This window comes from Balaenoptera ricei, chromosome 5, assembly GCF_028023285.1.
Source record: "Balaenoptera ricei isolate mBalRic1 chromosome 5, mBalRic1.hap2, whole genome shotgun sequence".
Classification (NCBI taxonomy): domain Eukaryota; kingdom Metazoa; phylum Chordata; class Mammalia; order Artiodactyla; family Balaenopteridae; genus Balaenoptera; species Balaenoptera ricei.
The window spans coordinates 141,473,035-141,495,578 of NC_082643.1; the positions used below are offsets into that span (position 1 = coordinate 141,473,035).

The 22,544-nt window shown below is 42.1% G+C and overlaps 1 protein-coding gene across 5 annotated transcripts in view; it reads right to left on the reverse strand.

Annotated features, from left to right (window-relative positions):
* Positions 1–22,544, reverse strand: part of ADD1 (adducin 1) — a 76,638-nt gene that overhangs the window by 31,957 nt on the left and 22,137 nt on the right. For all 5 annotated transcript variants that reach the window (XM_059923710.1, XM_059923709.1, XM_059923707.1 and 2 more), the window contains exons 2-3: positions 9,097–9,311; positions 5,911–6,073 (exon numbers count right to left, since the gene is read on the reverse strand). In XM_059923710.1, the coding sequence (XP_059779693.1) occupies positions 5,911–6,073; positions 9,097–9,291 (358 nt within the window). In that variant the 5' untranslated portion in view covers positions 9,292–9,311. The remainder of the gene's footprint in view (positions 1–5,910; positions 6,074–9,096; positions 9,312–22,544) is intronic.

Here is a 22,544-nt window from a genome sequence, read left to right on the forward strand (position 1 = left end):
GGTCTGGGAAGATCTCACATGCAGCGGAGCAACTAAGCCCGTGCACCACAACTACTGAGCCTACCCTCTAGAGCCCACGAGCCACAACTACTGAAGCCTGCGTGCCTAGAGACCGTGCTCCGCAACAAGAGAAGCCACCACAATGAGAAGCCCACGCACCACAACAAAGAGTAACCCCCGCTCACCGCAACTAGAGAAAACCTGCACGCAGCAACAAAGACCCAACGCAGTCAAAAATAATAAATAAATAAATACGTAAATAAATTTATTAAAAAAATAAAGAGGTGAGAGGAGCAGAGGGGAAGATGGGGCTGGGAACAAGAGAAAAGAAAAGAAAAAAAGAGAAAAGACCCAGATAAAAGCAAGGGAGGAGAATTAAATAAGCTGCCATATTTTTTAGCACTTCACAAAAACAACAGAAGAGGGAGCTCTAGAGTCAGGATTCCTGAACTAGACTCCTCCAGGAAAACTAATTCCATGTAAAATGAACAGAAAAATATCATCATCAAATACCACACAAAAATTATTCAAAGAGGGCTTCCATGGTGGTGCAGTGGTTAAGAATCCACCTGCCGATGCAGGGGACACGGGTCCGAGCCCTAGTCCGGGAAGATCCCACATGCTGAGAAGCAACTAAGCCCGTGCACCACAACTACTGAGCCTGTGCTCTAGAGCCCACGAGCCACAACTACTGGGCCCACGCGCCGCAATTACTGAAGCCCGCGTGCCTAGAGCCCGTGCTCCGCAACAAGAGAAGCCACAGCAATGAGAAGCCCACGCACCACAACGAAGAGTGGCCTCCACTCTCCACAACTAGAGAAAGCCCACACACAGCAACGAAGACCCTATGCAGCCAAAAATAAATAAATAAATTAAATAAATAAATTTTAAAAATAAATTATTAAAAGAAAAAGGAGCAAAATCACATTCCTATGCATAACAAAAGCACACAAGAAAGACATATCCACAAAACAAATGAAAACTATAACCTATCATTTCATAAAAGATAAAGAAAGGCATTAATAATAAAAGATATGAAAAAATTTTAATATAATTAGAAAAATTCAGAAATGAGGTCTGGAATATAAAAGGAATTAGATATAAATGAAAAATAATTTTAAAAACAAATACTAAAAACAGCATAAAGGTGAAAGAGGAGAAAAACTTTTTAAATCATAAAGAAATGAAGAAAGTGATAAAAAGGACTTGAGAAAACGTGAGGGTTAAAGAAGTCAGACAAGGAAAATCCAACATGCGCATACCAGGAAACAAAAGCAAGGGAACAGAATGAATACTAAAAACCAATTCAAGAAAACACTCTGAAAATAAAAAAGATTTGGAAGGGCACATCATCTGAGAAAATTGCCTAGAAGGACGAACGAACACCAAGACATATTCTGGTAAAATTTCTGGACTCTAAAGAAAAAGGAAAATAGTTTATGAGCATCAAGGAAAAGAAACCAAGTAACTTATATGGAAAGATTGTCTTCAAATTCTAAGAAAATGAATTACGCATTTAAGATACACAAAATAGGAAAATGTGAGCCAATGATTTTATACCCAAACTAAACCAAATTAACATTGACATATAAAGGTCACGACGCAAGAACGCAGAAATCCTTTCCACAAGTGTTTTCTGGGAAATCTACTATAAAAGGAACTTCAGACAACCAAACTGACTAAAGGGGCACTGATACAAGGACTGGTGGTGAGCATTAAATATATATTTATTACAGAATTAAGTTATTAATTGTAACACAAAATGAACGTAAAAACAAGACCATAACATGTAATGGTTACATGCTCTGACAACAGAGAATATAACTATTTTAAAACATGAAGAGAGAACATATTATTGGTATAGGATTGATACTGTGTGTGGTATGTGGGAGAAAGCAAATGAGTTACTAAGTAATATTCTAGTTTTGTTATTCCTGGTGTCCTGGAGAACCAGAATTCTTGTTGTAGAAGAAAGAAAAACAAATGTTAGATAGAAGAGGTTAAGTAAAAACCCCTTAGACCTGAATTTTAATTGGAATTATAATTCCAATATATTTATAATTATACTTACAATTCCAATTTATCAATATAGTATACAAATCACAAGGTAATTTTTAAAAACAAATTTATTTATTTATTTGTTTATTTTTGGCTGCATTGGGTCTTCGTTGCTGTGCGCGGGCTTTCTCTAGTTGCAGTGAGCAGGGGCTACTCTTTGTTGCAGTGCGCGGGCTTCTCACTGCGGTGGTTTCTCTTGTTGCGGAGCACGGGCTCTAGTTGCGCGGGCTTCAGTAGCCGTGGCTCGCGGGCTCTAGAGTGCAGGCTCAGTAGTTGTGGCGCACAGGCTTAGCTGCTCCGCGGCATGTGGGATCTTCCCAGACCAGGGCTTGAACCCGTGTCCCCTGCATTGGCAGGCGGATTCTTAGGAAACCTCCCAAAGGTAATTTTATATTTCCTAGCTCTATCCACTAAAAAGGCCTAAAAGGAATAACTAACCAGTCAGTAGCAAACAGCATTCCTAGCACCCAGATTAAAATTTCATTTCTCACAAAAATAAATCAAGGTTTCTTAGAGAAATGGCTGACTCCGGATGTGGGGCAGGAAATGTACAAGATGAGCCTAGAACATCTCCTGTGGGAGGTGGCTTGGAAGCTGTCAAAGACTACTAGGCTCAGGAGTCAACTTGGAGAGGTTCTCTTTCGTCAAAGGTGGGACAATGTGAGTAGTATCAAAAAGGATAACTGCAATGTTTTGAAACACATTAAATACATTTAAATCTCTGCAGGGACTTCCCTGGTGGCGCAGTGGTTAAGACTTTGTGCTCCCAATGCAGGGGGCCCGGGTTCGATCCCTGGTCCGGGAACTAGATCCCACATGCATGCTGCAACTAAGAGTTCTCATGCCACAAAACTAAGGAAGCCAGTGAGCCGTAACTAAGGAGCCCACAAGCTGCAATTAAGGAGCCCGCATACCACAACCATGGAGCCCATGTGCCGCAACTAAGGAGCCGGCGAGCCACAGGAGCCCTCGAGCCTCAACTAAGGAGCCTGTGAGCTGCAACTAAGGAGCCTGCCTGCTGCAACTAAGACCCGACACAACCAAATAAATAAATTTTTTTAAAAATCTATGCATTCAAAATAATATTAAAGAAATAGTAATTGGTCACTTTAGAAGATGACAGGAAACCAACTTCTCATTTTGAACGGTTACCTTTATACAAACCGTACCACGGGGTAAGCAAAAGAGCTGAGAGGAAGTTTCTTTTTGTGCGTGTGGGTTGAAGGCTGACTTCCAACAGATCTCAGCAACGAAGCTGCTCTGCTCCGTATGAAACCCTGACCAAAAAGCAGGTCATCTATGAATGGTTTGGCACCAGCCTCCCTGCAATCATGCGTTGAGTGACAGAGAATGAGGCAGCCCCCTTTCTGGCCATGCCCCATTTCCCAGAGAAGTTTCTCTTTACAGAAATATTCTAACTAGTAAATAAAGAAGAAGGAATGACAAAATTAAATATCACCATCTTGGAACCTTTGTTAAATTAACGGATCTAGGCATTGAGCATCGATGGCTGCTACAGCACAAATGGCAACAAGCAGACTTATGCGCCTGCGGATAGAACACAGTGCCACCTATGAAGTGAGCTTGCCAAAGAACAAAATGCAAATACAGCCAAGCTTCTAGACCCAGCTACCAATTTACTGTAAATACAAAAGAAAAAAGAACATATGGGCACCATGGAGATGGAATCAGCAAAATTCAAGACTGTAGCAAACTCTACAGATCAACAAAACCCATTTCCTTTAAAGTGCGAGGAGAAAAAGAGAGATGGAGGGGCAACTTGGAGCTTTAAAAATGCTTAAGAGACAGTAAGTAAAAAAGGACAAATACTAAACCATAATATTTAAAGATAACCATTTGGGTGATATAACTATAAAGAAAAGCAAGGCAGTGATACCATTCAAGTCAAGATGGTGATTCCTTTTAAGAGGGCAAGCAACTGATAAAACTTTATTTCTTAACCAGGGTGCTGGTTATAAAGGCGTTCACCTTAAACCATTCATAAGTTATATATCATTTTGTTCTATGCCATCTACATATGTTATATTCCACAACAAAGGTTAAAATTCACATTAAAATTTTTTATATTTAAGAAGTAAACTATTAGATACAATTAAAACTAGATTTTCTTCTTCCTTCTTTTTTTGGTGTGGCACTATTAAAATTTCCTTTATCTCTGACTAGAAAACAATATGTGAGTAAATATATTACATTGTCCTTTATTATCCAATTCATATAAATATCACTAGAATCCATTAAGAATCCATGTGAGAACTTCCCTGGTGGCGCAGTGGTTAAGAATCCGCCTGCTAATGCAGGCGACACGGGTTCGACCCCTGGTCCGAGAAGATCCCACATGCCGTGGAGCTACTAAGCCGTGCGCCACAACTACTGAGCCTGCGCTCTAGAGCCCGTGGGCCACAACTACTGAACCCACACAACACAACTACTGAAGCCCATGCGCCTAGAGCCTGTGCTCTGCAACAAGAGAAGCCACCGCAATGAGAAGCCCGTGCACTGCAACAAAGAGTAGCCCCCGCCGCTCGCCGCAACTAGAGAAAGCCAGTGTGCAGCAACGAAGACCCAATGCAGCCAAAAATAATATAAATAAATAAATAAATAAATAAATAAATGGAAACAGATTAAAAAAAAAAAGAATCCATGTGAAAACATGAAAACCTAATGACTACCATTCGACTTCAGGATGGAAGTGTGAGCTAGTAAATTACATGTGATTTTTAACACTCTCTGGACATTAATGATATTATCATTCAGGTGAATGTCAATCAACTTCTAAGAATACCAGAGAACAGACAGGTAAATAGCACATGGCAGGTGATCTAACGGAAACCAATACCTTAAGTTGGTCAGTCAGAAGCTGATTATCCAACTAGAAACATCAGAGATTGATCCAGGGCACAGTATACAATAGGTCAGATTAGCTGATGCTCAAGGTACCCTGGGCTCCACCTTGTCATGTTAATGTTTACAAATTCAACAGCCATGGCAAAGCGCTGTCTCTGCACAACTAACTTTGCTAACTAACTTTGCTCACATTCACTCATCCAACATTTTTCTTCTGGCTTTCTTTTGGAATTTCTCTGTTTCTCATTCATTTGCAAACAGCAGTGAGCAATGGTGGATAAGAAATGTTGGCTTGGGGCTTCCCTGGTGGCGCAGTGGTTAAGAATCCGCCCGCCAATGCAGGGGACACGGGTTCGAGCCCTGGTCCGGGAAGATCCCACATGCCGCGGAGCAACTAAGCCCATGCACCACAACTACTGAGCCTGCACTCTAGAGACCGTGAGCCGCAACTACTGAAGCCCGCGCGCCTAGAGCCCGTGCTCCGCAACAAGAGAAACCACCGCAATGAGAAGCCCACGCACCGCAACCAAGAGTAGCCCCCGCTCGCCACAACTAGAGAAAGCCCGCGTACAGCAACGAAGACCCAACACAGCCAAAAACTTAAAAAATAAAATGAAATAAATAAATTTATAAAAAAAAAAAAAAGAAATGTTGGCTTGACTGAAATAAGTTCAGGCAAAATCAATGTGCTACTCCCCAAGCATTATTTCTGATTAGTTTTTTTTAAATTCATAAAGGGTCTGAGAAGCCACATAAAAAGTTACCTGCCTGAGAAATAACAGAGTCTCACTGGCTCATAAAAAAGGAGCCCTCTATAGTCAAGACATTTTTAGGCCTATCTTTTACTATAACTAAAACTCAATTTTTAAAAAAAACTCAATTCTACGTATTACATAGTGTGCGCTCATCTATTTCACATTGGAAAATGTTAGGAAATTTTACCCGGAAAATGACGGAGAATGTATTACCAAGTCAGGAACTACTCACTCATGTTTAAGGCAGCCATCCCTCCTTGCGGAGCTGCCGGGTAGACATTCGGTACATTCGTGGTCATGAAATCTGCAATCTGCTGTAATGCCAATAGGCCTGTGGGATTCTTCCCCTTCTTAAATTGTTCCTGTATCATTGATTCCAATTCTTCACAGAAAGCCTAATAAAAGGCAAATTAAAACAATGAGATACCGCTTCTTTTCTGTTCCTTGGGAAGGCAGGGGTAACTATCACATAGACCAATTTTCTGTTTGTTTTCATCCAGTGCTGGAAAGGCAAATGGATATTCTCATATATCACTACCTGGAGCATAAGTAAGTACACTCTTTCTGGACAGTAATTTAACAAGATAAAAGCTTAAAAATTTGAACAGGCATCCTATTCCTAGGAATCTTTTCTAAGGAACTAATCACAGATGTGCTCAAAGACTTATTCATAAGGATGCTCATTCCAGCATTACCAATAAAAGGGAAAACAGGTAACAGTCTACATTTTAAACAGTAGAGGACTGATTAAATACCCTGAGTCACCTTACAACACCTGACACTGTTCTAGGCACTGAGGACACAAAGGAAGAAAACGGCTTTGCCATCAGGAACTTAAAACGTAGTCAGGAAAACACAAAAAGAAACAATCCACTGTGCAAAGGACCCTCTGTATCAACAGCATTCCAGATGACCTGTATGTACAGTATGGAGCTGCGCTTAGCAACGACCAGTGAGTGAGGCCTGGAGCCACCCATCTGGACCCCAGACTCTTTCCTCAACAGCAGTCACCAGCCAATGACCTTGCCTTTTGCTTGGTCCTAACTCCAGATGGTTAAATATCCACACCTTCCCCTCTCAGCTCCCTGATCGCCTCTCCTCCGACGACCGTGTCATCCAGTTCACCCAGGCCTCCTATTTCCATGGTCATGCCCTAGAGACCTGCTCACTTCTAGTAACTGGGCCCCTCTTCAGTCTCAGAGCCAAGCACGTGCTCTCCAAACACCCTCTCCTAGTGTCCAGCTCACCCTCTCTTCAACCCCGTCTTGATCCTAAGACCTTATCACCATCCCATACCTTCCCTGTGTCCTGACCTCTCTCACTCAGCTTAGGCCCTTGGTTTAAAACTATAGCCATTCCCTTGCTTACAACTCTCTACCATTTCATGTGGCAAAATCCCAACCCCAGGTTAAGTTCAACTCTTCACACCCTTTCTATTCACACTGCTGAAAGTGGCTGGGGGACAAAAACGAAGACCGTACCGCACTGTCTCACTGTAAATCCATGACCACTGACCTGAGTGCACCCTTGACATTAACCCAGGGATCATTCTTGACTTTTCTTGCCCATTCCCTCGCCTACTCTTCATGCCTTCTCTACACCACTCCCTGTGCCCATTCTAAGCAGATGCCTCCACTTGTTATTCCACTGAGAACAGAGACTCAGTCTGAAGGAAACTTCCACAGGTTCCCTCTCACATCTCCCAACTGTCAGCATCTGTACACACAGGGTGGGCCTTCCCACTCCTTACTGCACTTGAACGATCCACGCTCCTAAAACCAAAAAACCAACACCGGGTACATTCTACTCAGTAAAGCCCAGGCCTTACCAGTCTTCCCTCTAGGGTCCTTTCTCTGTTCCCAGACCCCACAGTGCATGTGGGTCAGTAACATTTTGATGCTGACTCTGTTCTTGACCCCTGTGGGTAGGGACGTGGCATCCCCAGTGCCCCCAGCACAGTGCCTGGCACATACTCGGTACTGGAAGTTTAGCTTCTTCACTCTATCCTTAGTGACTTTCACTTGGTTTCTTATTACTTTTACACAGGAAAACTGCTCAAGCCAAGTCTAGATGTTATCCTGATTCTTTTTTTTTTCCCTCTCACCTCTTCCCCCCCCCATCCATCAGCAAGTCCTATTTATTCCACCTTCAAAATAGAACACAAATGAGTTTACCTTTCTCCACCTCTACCACCACCACTCTGGCCCAAGCTACCACTACCTCTTGCCTGGAAGTCAGCTTACTCTCTTGCCCTCTACGGTGCTCTCTGTATACCAACCCAGAATGAGTTACTCAAAGACTGCAGCGTGCCGTTCCCGTCTGCACCGTACCCTGAGCTGGGCTGACACAGCCTCTGACACAGCAACTGCCCCCTCCTCCCTCTCCAACCTCACTGCACCCCGCACTCCCACTTCCTATGCCCAGACCACACTGGCTGCCCTTGGACTCTTCAAGCTCGTTCCTGTCCTGGGAATTTCATGTCTGCTTCTCCCCCATCGCTGCACGGCCAGCTCCTTCCTGTCGTTCAGAGTTCAGGTCAAATCCTCCTCACTCAGAGAGGGCTGTTCTACTCAGTCACACTCAGTCTAATCATCCAGCTACTTCCTGCACTGTGCTTCTGTTTGTTGCTCCTTGGTTATCTCCTTCGACTAGAACGTAAAGTCTGAGACTTGATCTGGGCGCTTACACAGGTGTTATACATATGTCAAAATTCATCAAGCTGTGTACTTAAGACTTGTGTACTTTACTGTAAGTTATATTATGAGGAATAATATATGAATAATAATAACAACTAAACAAATAAGCTTTGTATGCTAAGTACCCAGTTCCTTGCAGATAGAGATGATCAACATTTAAAAAAATAACTCAAATGAATTATCTGCCAAGTGACACCCCAAAATATTAAGGAAATAAAACAAGAACAGATTAAAAGGATAAAAAGAATGAAGCACACACAAAGGCAGCAGCATCAACATGAAAACAGCACTACTTTACCTAAAGATGCAAACAGAAGACAGGTGGGCGTGATTGTGGTTCAAATGCCGACCACAACTAAAGGTAAAATCAATCAACAATCAGGTGTTGCTGAGACCTACTAAGTGCCCAGCACCAAGCTAGGTGTTTTGGAGGAAAGAGTAATTTTTAAATGGTTGCAATATATAAAGACTCTCTGGCAAAGCAGTGAGAGAGTGAAAAGGAGAAATTAACACCTCCTATCCTTTATGATACTGAAGATTTTTCATTTGTGTGTCTGATAACTTGAACTAAACTGAACTCTTTAACAGCCATACACATATATATACAAGGCACTGATTTCCTGTGTTAAGGTAAACGGACTATGACACATACAACAGAGCGTAAGAGCTGAAGTAGTGGAAGAAGGAAGAGGGCACTTGGTCAGAGACAAAGCTTCTCTTACGGGGCTTTGCAGAATCATGGACACCCTCTTCTTTTGCTCCATCATATTGAAGTCCTGGCGAAGGTCTGGTGCCATGTTCCTCTCTCGCAGGTATTCTGGATTGTTCTCATCCACTCTGTCGAAATACCTCTCTTTGTGAGGGGCTGTGGTCGGGGGTGGTGAGGTCACCACTGCAGCCCGAGTGTCACCATTCATTGCACAATCTTTCCAGGTTCCTACAGAATCAAAACAAAAGGCAGTATTGTTTTCGAATCAATGTCCAGCAGCATTTCATAATGAGAACATCAGCCTGATAAATACAATCTCCAGCATGAGGATGCCCTGACTGACTGACCAGTCAGAGCCATGACGTGTGATGCTTCTTTGTGGCTTCTGAGGCACGTGGCTGATCAGCCATAGCCCACCCTTCCACCAACCAAGGGCAGTTTTTGTCCTTGCCACTGTTCTTCAGCAGACAACAGGAAAACAATCTAACAAAGCTAGTATATCCTCTGACAAACTGAAAAAATATAATTAGATATGAAAATTTTGACCACAAGATAGCTTAAAGTCATCATATTGTCCCAAACAGACAGGATCTTCTAAAAGCAGCACAGTTCATTTCTGGAGAAATTTGATTCATGATATTGTCCCCAAAAAGGACTGGTGGCAACTCTGCAAAGGATTCGCCACACAGGTCAAAGGAGAGAAGCCGCTCACACATCTGTATTCATGCAAATGGGAAATGCTCTTCATCAACATCACCTTCTTGGTTCAAAGAACAATAATAGTAGGCTCTGAAAATGTCAGCATGTCCTTGAGTTTGTGAATAACCTGAAAAGATGCCCAAATGGCTCAAATTTAAACGTCTGCTAATATGGCTACTTACTTTACAGTCTTTTTTTTAAAAAAACACTTATTTATTTATTTGGCTGCGCCAGGTCTTGGTTGCAACATGCGGCATCTTTGTTGCAGCGTGCGGGATCTTTAGTTGCAGCATGGGGGAATCTTTTAGTTGTGGCATGGGGGATCTTTTAGTTGCGGCATGCAGGATCTAGTTCCCTGACCAGGGACTGAACCCAGGCCCCCTGCATGGGGAGCTCGAAGTCTTAACCACTGGACCACCAGGGAAGTCCCACTTTACACTCTTCTTAATCCCAATCTTTTATTTGAAATGCTGTTTGAACACACTAAATTATATTCACCTTTTAACTATAAATCTCTAAATAGCACCTTTACTAACCATACAAATAGTTCATTCTGCTTTTGTAACCCACTGAATGACAGCTTTAACAATATATATATGCAGTGTTTACTGAGCATCTTTTACGTGCAGTCACTGTGCTGGGCACAAAATTAATCAGATGCAGTCCTCACTTTGAGGAAGCTGGACTCACAGTCCAGAAGTGGAGACAGACTCACTGAGGAAGGCAGTGGTGCTGATCTGGAAGTCATCAGCACAGAGGTGGGGCAGGAGAGGAGAGGAAACTGGCCAGCAGAAGCACGTAAGTTGAGAAGAGGGAGCAGGACCAGCGCCCAGAACCGTTTTTGCCATACAGCTGGTATGTAACTACAAAATCTTGAATAAATTAAGAACAAGAAGGAAAGGATAAAGACACAAGATGAGAAATAGTCTCAGAACCCACAGGCAGAGAGTTTTAATGGCGAGTGAGTGAACAACAGTTCCTCAAGCCACAGAGGATAAGCAACGTAGGGATTTAAAAGAGGTGATTAAATTAGCAACTAAAAAAGTAAATGGTGCTCCTTCTTACACTGTGTACAAAAATTCAGTCCAAACGGAACACAGACCTAAATGTAACAGCAAAAACTATAGAATACTTACAAGAAAGTAAAGGAGTGAACCTAAGAGACCCTGGTTTAGGCAAAGTCTTATATGACACCAAAAGGATAGCAACAAAAGAAAAAAGATAAACTGGACTTCCTAAAAATTAAAAACATTTGTGCTTCAAAGGATACATAAAAAAGTGAAAAGACAACACAAAAAATGGAAAAAAATTTACAAATCATATATCTGAGAAAAGATTTACATCCAGAATATACAACTTAATTAAAATAACAATTAAAAAACTTGAAAGTCATCAAGCGACCTCAGTAGATGCCACATAGAACAGAACTGCCCAGTTGAACCTTGCCTAAATTCCTGACCCACAAAATCATAAAATATGAATAATAAAATAATTATTTTAAGCTGCAAAGTCCTGGGATGGTTTGTTATGCTGCAACAGATATCTAAAATAATGTTTGTAATAAGGGGAAGGAGAATGAAAGCAGCCAGAATTGTATGCTAGACATTGTTCTTTACCTGTATTTGATCCTCTCACCTCCCCTGTTTGTCAATATACTATTGTTTTCCTCACTTTACAGATAGGGGAACTTAGGTCACCCAGCTAGGAAGTTAACATGGCTGGGATTCTAATGCAGCCCTCCTGGATGCAGAACTCCTGTTCTTAACCTCTAAGCTATGTTGTAAATGATGATGATGGTGACAGTGAGAGGAAACAATGTTCCCAAAGGGATGGGAAGGGATGGAATTGAGGGCATAGATGCCTTGAACAGGAGGATCCAACCAGGAATCTGGGGCTGGCATTATTAGCTCTTTAGTGTGCATATGAATCGCCTAAGAATCATGTTAAGATACAAATTCATATCCAGTAGGTCTGAGATGGGGCCTGAGATCCTGCATGTCTCACGAGCTCCCAAGTGATACCAATGCCACTGGACTCAAACAGCAATTTGAATAGTAAGGCTTTAAAGAATAGTTTATTAAAAATATATATTTTGTGGTACCAACAGCCAAAGAATCAGTTGAACATTTTTTTAAAGAAAAAGATCGATTTGGATATTGCTTTTCTGAAATCTAAAGATATGATAGAAGTAAGAGCATACTTGAAGTGACACTATTTCAAGGACTTAAAGACAAAGCTTAAAGACAAAGTATGAAAATAATCAGTGACTAAAAGGCAATAAAACAGAATGTAAGTGAACCAATGACCTAAACGTAGTCTTTAAAACTTACCCTTCTCTGAACATATCCTTTAAAATGTTTAGTGTCATCTGTTTACTTTAACCTAGTTTGTTCTAAAAGAAGGACCCAAAGAACAAAACATTATTAATGGCTGTCTGACATTTCTTCATTAGATATAAATGAACCTGACCATTCTGAGCCAATGATAAAAATGTTCCACTTCAGCATTTCAAAAACACAAAACAGGGACTCCCTGGCGGTCCGGTGGGTAAGACTCCACTCTTCCACTGCAGGGGCTCAGGTTCAAGCCCTGGCTGGGGACCTGCATGCCATGTGGTGCGGCCAAAATTTAAAAAAAAAAAAAAAGACAAAAGGATATACAGTATTATGAGTTCTCTATTATCAAATGAGTCCTAATTTTAAGCCATTTTCATCAGTAAATAAGGACACAGGGGAACATTTTAGAGGCAACTATAGCTGCTTCCTGGTTCCCAGAGCTGACTGAAAGAAAAGAATCTTTGTAAAACCAACATGCTGATGATAAGGCAGAGATTGCTCTCATTTTATTACAAATTGCCATATGAATGGGAGAAGATAAAGACTGAAGACCAGATATGCATGTGGTCTTCCTTCAATAAGGAAGTCTATAAACTTAAAGTATACATATTCTGAGCCCAATAACCAAGAATAAACATAATTCCAACTTTTAAAGTACAAAACCTGTACTGGGGGACTTCCTTGGTGGCACAGCGGCTAGGGCTCTGCCCTCCCAATGCAGGGGGCCCAGGTTCAATCCCTGCCCAGGGAACTAGATCCCACATGCATGCCACAACTAAGAGTTTGCATGCCACAACTAAGGAGCCCGTGTGCCACAACTAAGGAACCTGCCTGCCGCAACTAAAAGACCCAGCGCAACGAAATAAATAAAGAGAGAGAGAGAGAGAGACACTCTTTAAAAAACAAAAGCCTGTACTTGGTTTTTGTCAATTATGGCTTCAGGTTTCATTGATGTCGTTTTTAAGTGTGTGTTAAGACAGCAAATTTTTCTAGGAAGATCTCTACAAAAAAGTCATTACTTAATCCAGATTTTTAAAGAAGAAATGGAAAAAATACAGATGCAAAAAAAACTTCCTGCAACATTATTTAGAATAATTTTAAAATAAAATAATTTAAAAAGTAAGATCAACATCCAACAATACATGAATGGCTATAGCATAATCTGCTCAATACAGTATTATGAAACTATGAATATTCTTCAGCATAATACACGAGACTATAACATGTTTAAGTGAAAAACTATATATTTCCTATTCTATTATATAAAGTTATCAATATTATCACTGTAGTCACATATAGACAAGATGATATAATGGCAAATAAGCTGTATTAAAGTTGAACAAATTGATTCAAGAGAAGTAGGGATTAATGTTCCTCTATCTCAATATTCCATAAAGTTGCTATAATTTAACCTGTGTAAAAATTTTAAGATTTCACTCAACTTAAAATGTTGACACTGAAATCAATGAAATCTCTGGGAATAATACTTTCAAATAAACAAACATACACACCCAGCAGAACCCAAAAGTCTGGCTGAGCCATGACAAACAAGCTTGGCCTGCCCAGGTGACATCTCGCATTCACCCACTTTTCTCCACCTCCACCACATCACTCTAATCTAGATAATTACCACTCACCTCCTGGACACACAGTAGCCTCCTAATTAGTTTCTCCACTTCCAGTCTCCTAGCAACCCCCACACCGATCCATTTTTCACAGTGAGGCCAGAGAGAGTTTCAAAATATAAGTCAGATCATGTCATTCATTCCCCTGCTTAAAACCCGACAGGTAATAGGAGGATCTCTGCCAGATCCTGATTCAAGTAAACTGTAAAATAAAAAACTAAAAATGACATTCGAGACAATTAGAAATTTGAACACTAACTGGACTTGGATGGCATTAAGGAATTACTGTTAAAAATTTTAGGTGTGATATTATTATGGTTATATTAGATACATACAGAAATATTTATGGATGAAATAATACGACATCTGGAATTTGCCTAAAACTTATATGGGGTCGAGGGAGAGTAAGGGTTACACAAAATAAACAAGACTGGCCATGAGTTAGTAACTGCTGAAGCTGGATGAAGGATAAAGCAGGGTTCATTATACTGTTCTATTTCGTATGTGTCTGAAATGCTCCATAATTTTCCTTGCTCACAGAATAAAGTGCCTCCAGCCCTTTCATAAGCTGGTCTCTGTCTGCCTTCAGATGAACAAATTTCAGCATGTTCTTTCAGACAGATATGACTGATATTGGGATGAAAGGATATTTTAAGATTAACCTCCCCTTTCTACTAACACCACAGAAAATACCACTCTGCCTAGAATGATATTTATTCTGGAAATAACAAAAAGCGTGCCCTGGAATATTCTTTCTTAGCAAAGGTATTCCAGTCCCAGGACAATGCACCCTCACTAACATGTAACTAAACCTCAGATCAGAAACCAGACAAATTTTTGTTTCTCTAACACATCTAACGAGCTAATTCTAAAGCTTTGGGAGCAGATTCAATTATTTCTTGGCATCTCCCTTCTGGCACAGACATTCTGCTAACTATTCCAACCATTCACATGATTTACTTTTGAATCCCTAAAAACAGAACACTCAAACCAAAGGCTGAAACAAGAAGGTGGCCGTTAACAAAATTCTCTGGGTCAGGCGAATGCTGAAGACCTAGAGGGTCTTCTCCATTTCTAAATGTTCTTCAAACAATCTCAGAGAGCATAAAGACTGCCAGGTGATAATGAGCTATCACGCCATGGAAAATAAACCAGGAGGTATCAAACATGCTCATAAGATAATAAAAGTGGCAGCCTCTGCTGGTGTCCCTGGCCACCTCACAGCCAACTCCAGACAGCCTTTGGTACCGTCAATAGGAAAACAAGGTAAGAGGCGACCTCTGCAGTATCTTCCTCTATTTCTATAACTCCAGGTACTTAATATATCTCCACCAGAGCCACTTTCCACATCATGTGCAAGGCAGCAGAGATAAAAAGTTACAAAATGAGTAGGAGGCCACAGACAAATAAATGTAATCAAATACTCTTGGTGCCATGAGAGAAATCTACTTACATATCAGCAGGCCAAAAGTGTCCAGGGGGAGGTAGAAAAAGCAGAGAGAGGGTATTATGGGTTGAACTGTACACCCCCAAATTCATGTTAAAGCCTTAACTCCCAGCACCTCAGAATGTGACCTTATCTGGAAATAGGGTCACTGCAGAGGTAATTATTTAAGATGATGTCATACTGGAGCAGGGTGGGCCCCTAATCCAATATGACTGGTGTCCTCATACAAACGGGGCATTTGGACGCAGACAAGACTACAGGGAGAGGCCATGTGAAGGTGAAGGTAGAGATGAGCTGGGGTGAAGCATCTACAAGCCAAGGAACACCAAAGATTGCCAGCAAACCAGCAGCCAGGGGAGCGGCCTGGAACAGAGGCTCCCTCACAGCCTCAGAATGAACCGGCCCTGCTGACACCCTGATCTTGCACTTCTGGTCTCCAGAACTGAGACGATAAACTTCTGCTGTTCCAGCCGCCCAGTCTGTGGTACTTTGTCATGGCAGCCCTGGGACACTGATGGAGCGCGGGCTGCCCCAGGACACTGATGGAAAGCTTCACAGAAGTGATGCTTTTAGAGCTAAGCAGGTGCTTCCAGGTTGGCTTGGGGCAGGTGGCAGTCACCTGGTGAATGAACATCTCTGGGAGGGCTCCGTAAGGTTTGCACCCAGAATGAAACGGCACCATCAGGCCACACTTAATTAAACAGAAGGTGGTCTCACCAAAAAAAAAAGCGCAGCTAGGGGAGGTGATGGGTATGTTAAATAACTGGACTGTGGGAATCATTTCACAATGTATACACATATCAAATCATCACGTTGTGCCCTTTAAACATATTACAATTTTATTTTTCAATTATACCTCAGTAAAGCCAGAAAAAAGCTTAAAAAATAGTGACGCCTTTGCTGGGAAGAGTGACAAGATTCTCTGCAAGCTTGGCAGAGCTAACAGTGACGGCCAAGCCTAGGCAGAGGGCTGGGAACAGTGCTGCAGAGACAGCCCACACCCCGTCCAGCGCCTCAGGTAGGAAAGTGGAAGAGACAAGGAAGCCCCCGCCGAACCCATTACAAATTCTCAGAAACCTTCAATTGTGGAACGGGTGCCCAGCCAGTCAATGAAAGGGGAGTCTCTAAATCTCCTGACAAAGGAGCCCAACACTGAGCCGTCTCCCAAATAAAACAGAATACAACCACAATGAGTTACAGCCCTCACTGCCAACATTACTAGCCTAGTTCTCCACCTCCCCTAAAGGACAAACACCTACCTTACGTTTAAGATTCCTCTTCACAGCTTCGGGCTGAGTGTGCCCTGCTCAGGACTCACAGCTCAGTAAAAGCCTTTAATTACTCTGATCGGATCATTTCTATTCCTGTGTCTCCAGATGTTCTCTTGCAGATGAAACTGCTCAAAAGTTCCCTTTAAGATAAGCACTGCTTACTAAGTGATAATTACTGATCTAAAGCTCATCTTTTACATGTATTAACTCATTTTTCCGAAGGATAAGGAAACTGAGGCACAAAGCAGTTAAGAGCCTGCAGTGGGGTTGCTAGGATCTGAACCCAGGCTGCCCAGCCCCAGAGCACCTGCTCTTAACTCTGCCACACACTACCTCTCACCATCGTATGTCCAGGAAGCTCAAATTAGAAAGGAAAGAAAGAAAAAAAAAAAAGGTAAAATTGAATCAAAGCAGTGCTTCCTAGCCTTGTCGTCTGCTCTTATGCTCCTCTCATTGAGGAATTATACGGGTGGGTCCTCTTGCTTCCTCTCTCCTTTAGGATGAATGATTTGTTAACAGATTCCCAGCCTGAATCGTCCACATTTTATTACGTTTTTATACAGTTATATAGCAGCTGTTGTTTTTCTTTTACTATAGCACTTAATCAATCTTCTGGTGTATTATTACAGAGATTCCAGTTACTTGATTAAGGTTACACAGCCATAGTGGAGAAGCAAGAATCTGAAATTAAGACTATGGTTTAGACACAGGGAACTCTACTCAATGCTCTGTGGTGACCTAAATGGGAAGGAAATCCAAAAAAGAGGGGATATATGTATACGTATAGCTGATTCACTTTGCTGTACAGCAGAAACTAACACAACATTGTAAAGCAACTACACGCCAATAAAAATTATAAAAAAAAAAAAAAAAGACTATGGTTTAGAGACTGCACTCTTAATTGCTTCTCACCAAATGGTCTTCCTGTGCTGATGAGAGGATTCTCCAGTCCAAGGGTCAGTACTGGGCAGTGGACAGGCCCTTGGGCTAGGTATCAGTGGTCAGTCCCACTTGTTCCACTGTATAATGTCATCACTTACGAAGTCCTCATCTATGAAGTAACAACATCTCCCTAACCTAATGATTAAATGAGACAATGTATCTGAAAGCACCTTAGGGAAAAAATGATAAAATAGGATAGAGGCACAGTCATCATCTCTATGACTCACAAACTCCAAACCAAATATTCCCCAAATCCAGTTAAGGAGAATGCAACTAGAAAATGCAAGGGATCAGAAGAGTGACCAACGCGTGAATTTTATGAGGACAGTGCCACAGGCCACTGTAGAGTACACGCTTCCACACAGACTCGTTCACTCAAACAACCCTGCGAGTTCCCAACCTGCGGAGGAAGAGCTGACTGAGTTTCAAGTTCCTGAGGCCGCAAGATAAATAAAAGGCCGAATCAGAACCTGAACCCAAGACCGCCCATTCCAAACGCCACGCTTATCCATCAACTGCCACACAGGAAGTCAAAATGCGGATAACTGGCTGAGAGCAGGTAGCACACCGGGGTCTACTGTCTCTAACTCAGCACCATCTCCCCACTAAATAGCACATTAACAGGCCTCAATAAACATCGGGTAAGTGGGTGAATGGTGGAAAGGAATACACAATCATTCTCCATTACTAATTTCACAAAATTCTGCTTTCATCCAAAAAAAATGTATTTGAAGTAACATCCACTACTTTCAGATAGCATGTGAGCAAATATTAATCAGTATACTCTTAAGTGCTTTCAAGAAGAAATTCCACAAAGGAAACTACAATTCAGATTTCAGGAGAGGAATCTGGGAGAAGTAAATTTTATGTATGGTGTCTCACAATTTAACAAATAACCACCACGCCACAGGAGGGTCTCCACTGTAGTTACTATACTGATGCACATATTGAGTTACCCATGCCCAGAACAACTACATGTAGAAAAAAAGTAGAATTCAACTTTATCCTCTGACAGCATCAACCACTTTCTCTATTTTAGATCCTTCATGATACTGTTACTGTCCTTCAATTACTTTACTATTTTTATTTTTTTAACTATATTTTTGCTGAAGTAATGAAGACTTTCAAAATTTATGGTTTTATTGAAACAAAACTTTTCCTGAATTTCATTCCATGAGGGTGCTTACTATGTAAGGGTTTGAGTTGGATTTTTGCTTATTTTTCTGGGAAGGAGGAAGGGGGGAAAGCTTGGCAGGGCTGTAAGTAAGGAAGATTAAAATACCACAAAAACAGACTTCCGTGGTGGCGCAGTGGTTAAGAATCTGCCTGCCGGGCTTCCCTGGTGGCGCAGTGGTTGAGAATCTGCCTGCTAATGCAGGGGACGCGGGTTCGAGCCCTGGTCTGGGAAGATCCCACATGCCGCAGAGCAACTAGGCCCGTGAGCCACAACTACTGAGCCTGCGCATCTGGAGCCTGTGCTCCGCAACAAGAGAGGCCACGATAGTGAGAGGCCCACGTACCGCGATGAAGAGTGGCCCCCGCTTGCCGCGACTAGAGAAAGCCCTCGCACAGAAACGAAGACCCAACATAGCAATCAATCAATCAATAAAAAAAATCTTAAAAAAAAAAAAAAGGACCCTATGATTTATCAAGCCCACTTGGATAATCCGGGGTAACCTCCTTGTTTAAAAAAAAAAAAAAAAAAAAGAATCCGCCTGCCAATGCAGGGGACACAGGTTCGAGCCCTGGTCCAGGAAGATTCCACATGCTGCGGAGCAACTAAGCCTGTGCACCACAACTACTGAGCCTGCGCTCTAGAGCCTGTGAGCCACAACTACTGAGCCTGTGCTCTAGAGCCCACGACCCACAACTACTGAGCCTGCGTGCCACAACTACTGAAGCCCGTACGCCTAGCCTGTGCTCCGCAACAACAGAAGCCACCGCAATGAGAAGCCCGCGCGCCACAACGAAGAGTAGCCCCCGCTCGCCACAACTAGAGAAAAGCCCGCACGCAGCAACGAAGACCCAATGCAGCCAAAAATAAATAAATAAATAATAAAATGAAATGAAATCACAACAATTAGTCTAAGTAAAAATCTGCCAAAGGTAAATTTCTCTGAAAAGTAATCAGGTCAGTTGATGGAGACTGAAAACCCTTTATGCTATGAAATAATTACGAGCACACAAATTCTTAGATGGTCTCATTTTCACAAAAATAAGGACATACTGTCAAGTGAAAAAAAGCAGGATACAGAGAACGATGTATTTATAGTACCTCTTGGTAGGGAAAGGAGGGATAAGAAAAATACTCATATTTGCTTTTATTTGCATAAAGAAATGTAGGAAGAATGTACAAGAAACTTAAAATGGTGGTTTGTACTTGTAAGGAATGGGATCTGGGTGAATGGAGGACAGAGATGGCCAGGAGAGTCTTTACTGTTCATATATACTTTTTAAAAGTTAAATTTATAAAAAAAGAAAAATTTAAAAATAAAACACCATTAAGAACATAAATAAAATCATAAGCATCCTTGAAGGTATAAATGAACAGAGTACACAGTACCTTGTATTTCCAGCAGCATGATGACATCGAACGTTTGTTTAAAGTTTAATATATATTCTGTTAAGTACTTTACTAGAGTGGCCCTATCCTGATTTTACACGTGATAAAATGTAGGCTCTAAGAGACTGTTTTACCCTAAGGTAGAGACAGTAAGTTAACCAAACTCTCAAGTTGAGTTAAGAATGTATAGGGTTAATGAGCCCCTCATAGTCAGTCCTCCAAAATGACTGTGTTCATCTCAGAAGCATTTACGGCTGAATATTTCCTTAAATCAGTACCGGCTTCACTGTGCAGCCGCTACGTACTTCCATCTTACGAAAAGCAGTAGAGTTCCTGGCCTCTAAGCACAACAGAGCACTTCACCCTATAAGGAATCAAGGGGATTTGATGCGCTGCCCTTCGCACGTGAGGGTATGACAGGCAAGGTTTACTGCTGAAGAACAGGGCACTTAGCACACTGGTCTCAAAGTCTGAAGCTATTAGGGGAACACACCATCCTGCTAATTCCAAGAGGCAGACCAGGTTTTCTGCCCTTCGTCGTCTAAGCATCTTACACTGCTGTCTGGTGCACAGGAGGTGCTCAATGAAAGTGTGATGAACTGAAGAGCTGCCAGCAGCAGAGCAGCCATGAGGACCCTTAGAGCCCTTCTGAGTCAGTGCTGTAAACATCTCCATCACAGTTCAAATCTAACCCCTTCGTTTGAAAAGTAGGAAAACTGATGGGACTTCCCTGGCAGTCCAGTGGGTAAGACTCCGCGCTTCCAATGCAGGGGGCAGGGGGGGTTCGGTCCTTGGTCAGGGAACTAGGATCCCACATGCCGTGTGGTGCAGCCAAAAAATAAATAATTAATTAATTAATTAAATAAAATAAAATTAGGAAAACTGAGGTTCGGAGAAGGGAGAAGACGGCCCTGGGCACACAGGGAGTCACGGGAAGAAAGCAACAGCCTGGTGTGTCTGGAGTCAGGCTAAGGCCAAGTCTGATGTCCACTGCCGTGCTTACTATTGTGATCCTGAACTTCTGAAGTTGTTAAACTTCTCTCTGGACCGCTGCTTCCTCACCTATGAACGGATGTTGTCATGGCAACCTTTAGGGATATCGTAAGAATCAGAAATGCCATTTGGAGAGCATTCAGCAGAGTGTCTGGCAGTGGACACACATTAAAGGGTGGCTATGATTACTGGGCAAGGCTAGGGCCAAAGTGTCCTGGCCAGGCTTATGGACATTCCGCAACACCAAATTGCTTCTTGCTCACATGATTTTTATTGTTGGTGACAAATAATTAAAATTTTCTGATCTCTGTCATAACTGCAACTGGTTTCAAAAATATATTAAAAAATATTTTCTAGGGGCTTCCTTGGTGGCGCAGTGGTTGAGAATCTGCCTGCTAATGCAGGGGACACGGGTTCGAGCCCTGGTCTGGGAAGATCCCACATGCCGCGGAGCAACTGGGCCCGTGAGCCACAACTACTGAGCCTGCGCGTCTGGAGCCTGTGCTCCGCAACAAGAGAGGCCGCGATAGTGAGAGGCCCACGCACCGCGATGAAGAGTGGCCCCTGCTTGCCGCAACTAGAGGAAGCCCTCGCACAGAAACGAAGACCCATCACAGCCAAAAATAAATATAAAAATAAATAAAAGATTACTATAAAAAAAAATTTTCTAGTATATATAATTTATTTCTCATTATCACTACCACCATAGAAATTTCCTATGTTAATATCGAAATAACTTCTGAAGACTTTAAAAATTCCAAATGGTATTTGACGGGGAAAATTATGAAAGTCTTAAACCATGTGAAAAAAAAATGGCCAAAAACAAATTGAGACAAAGGAAAATCATGCCTCAAATTGCATATATTAGTTTTTACTTAAAATGGCGCCATTTCAACAAACATGACACTACTGAGGTAGAAGGGAGAATTCAAACTCTAAAAGGCTCCACCCGCATTTGGGCCACAGACAGAGCGACAGATCCCACCTAATGTTTCAAATGTCACTGAAGTAGAAGCCGAAGGATAACGTCATCAAACGCCTACTGCGCCCCCACCATGAAGCTAACACAGGCCGGGCACCGTTCTTCAGTCTGCATGCTTGGGAGACGCAATGCACAGAACAAAGATTTCTGCCTTCAGGAAATGCACATACTAGCAGAGGGGGCCAGGCAATAAACGTGCTACATAAGTAAACCACACAGTGCCATGGAAGGGGCCTGGGAAGACGCGGGGTGGGGGGGATCAGTGGCAACATTAAGAAGGAAAGGCTCCCAGAGGTGACATCACAGGTGGTGAGGGCGACAGGCACTCCAGCAGAGGGACAGCTAGAGCCAAGCCAGGAGTGAGGACTGGCTTCTGTTTGGGAGTGGGAGAGGGAGACAAAACTAAATCCGTTTATCATCATTTTCTTTAAGCACTGAGATATTTCAGTTATATTTTGGTAAATAAGCAAACAAAGATACAAGGAGGGCCACTCATACCTTACGTCCAAAACAGAACTCTTAATCTTCCCCCAGCCTAGTCTCCCTGCTTGGACTCAAACCCTTATAACTCATTCTGCATAAAAATGTAATCAAATAAGGTCC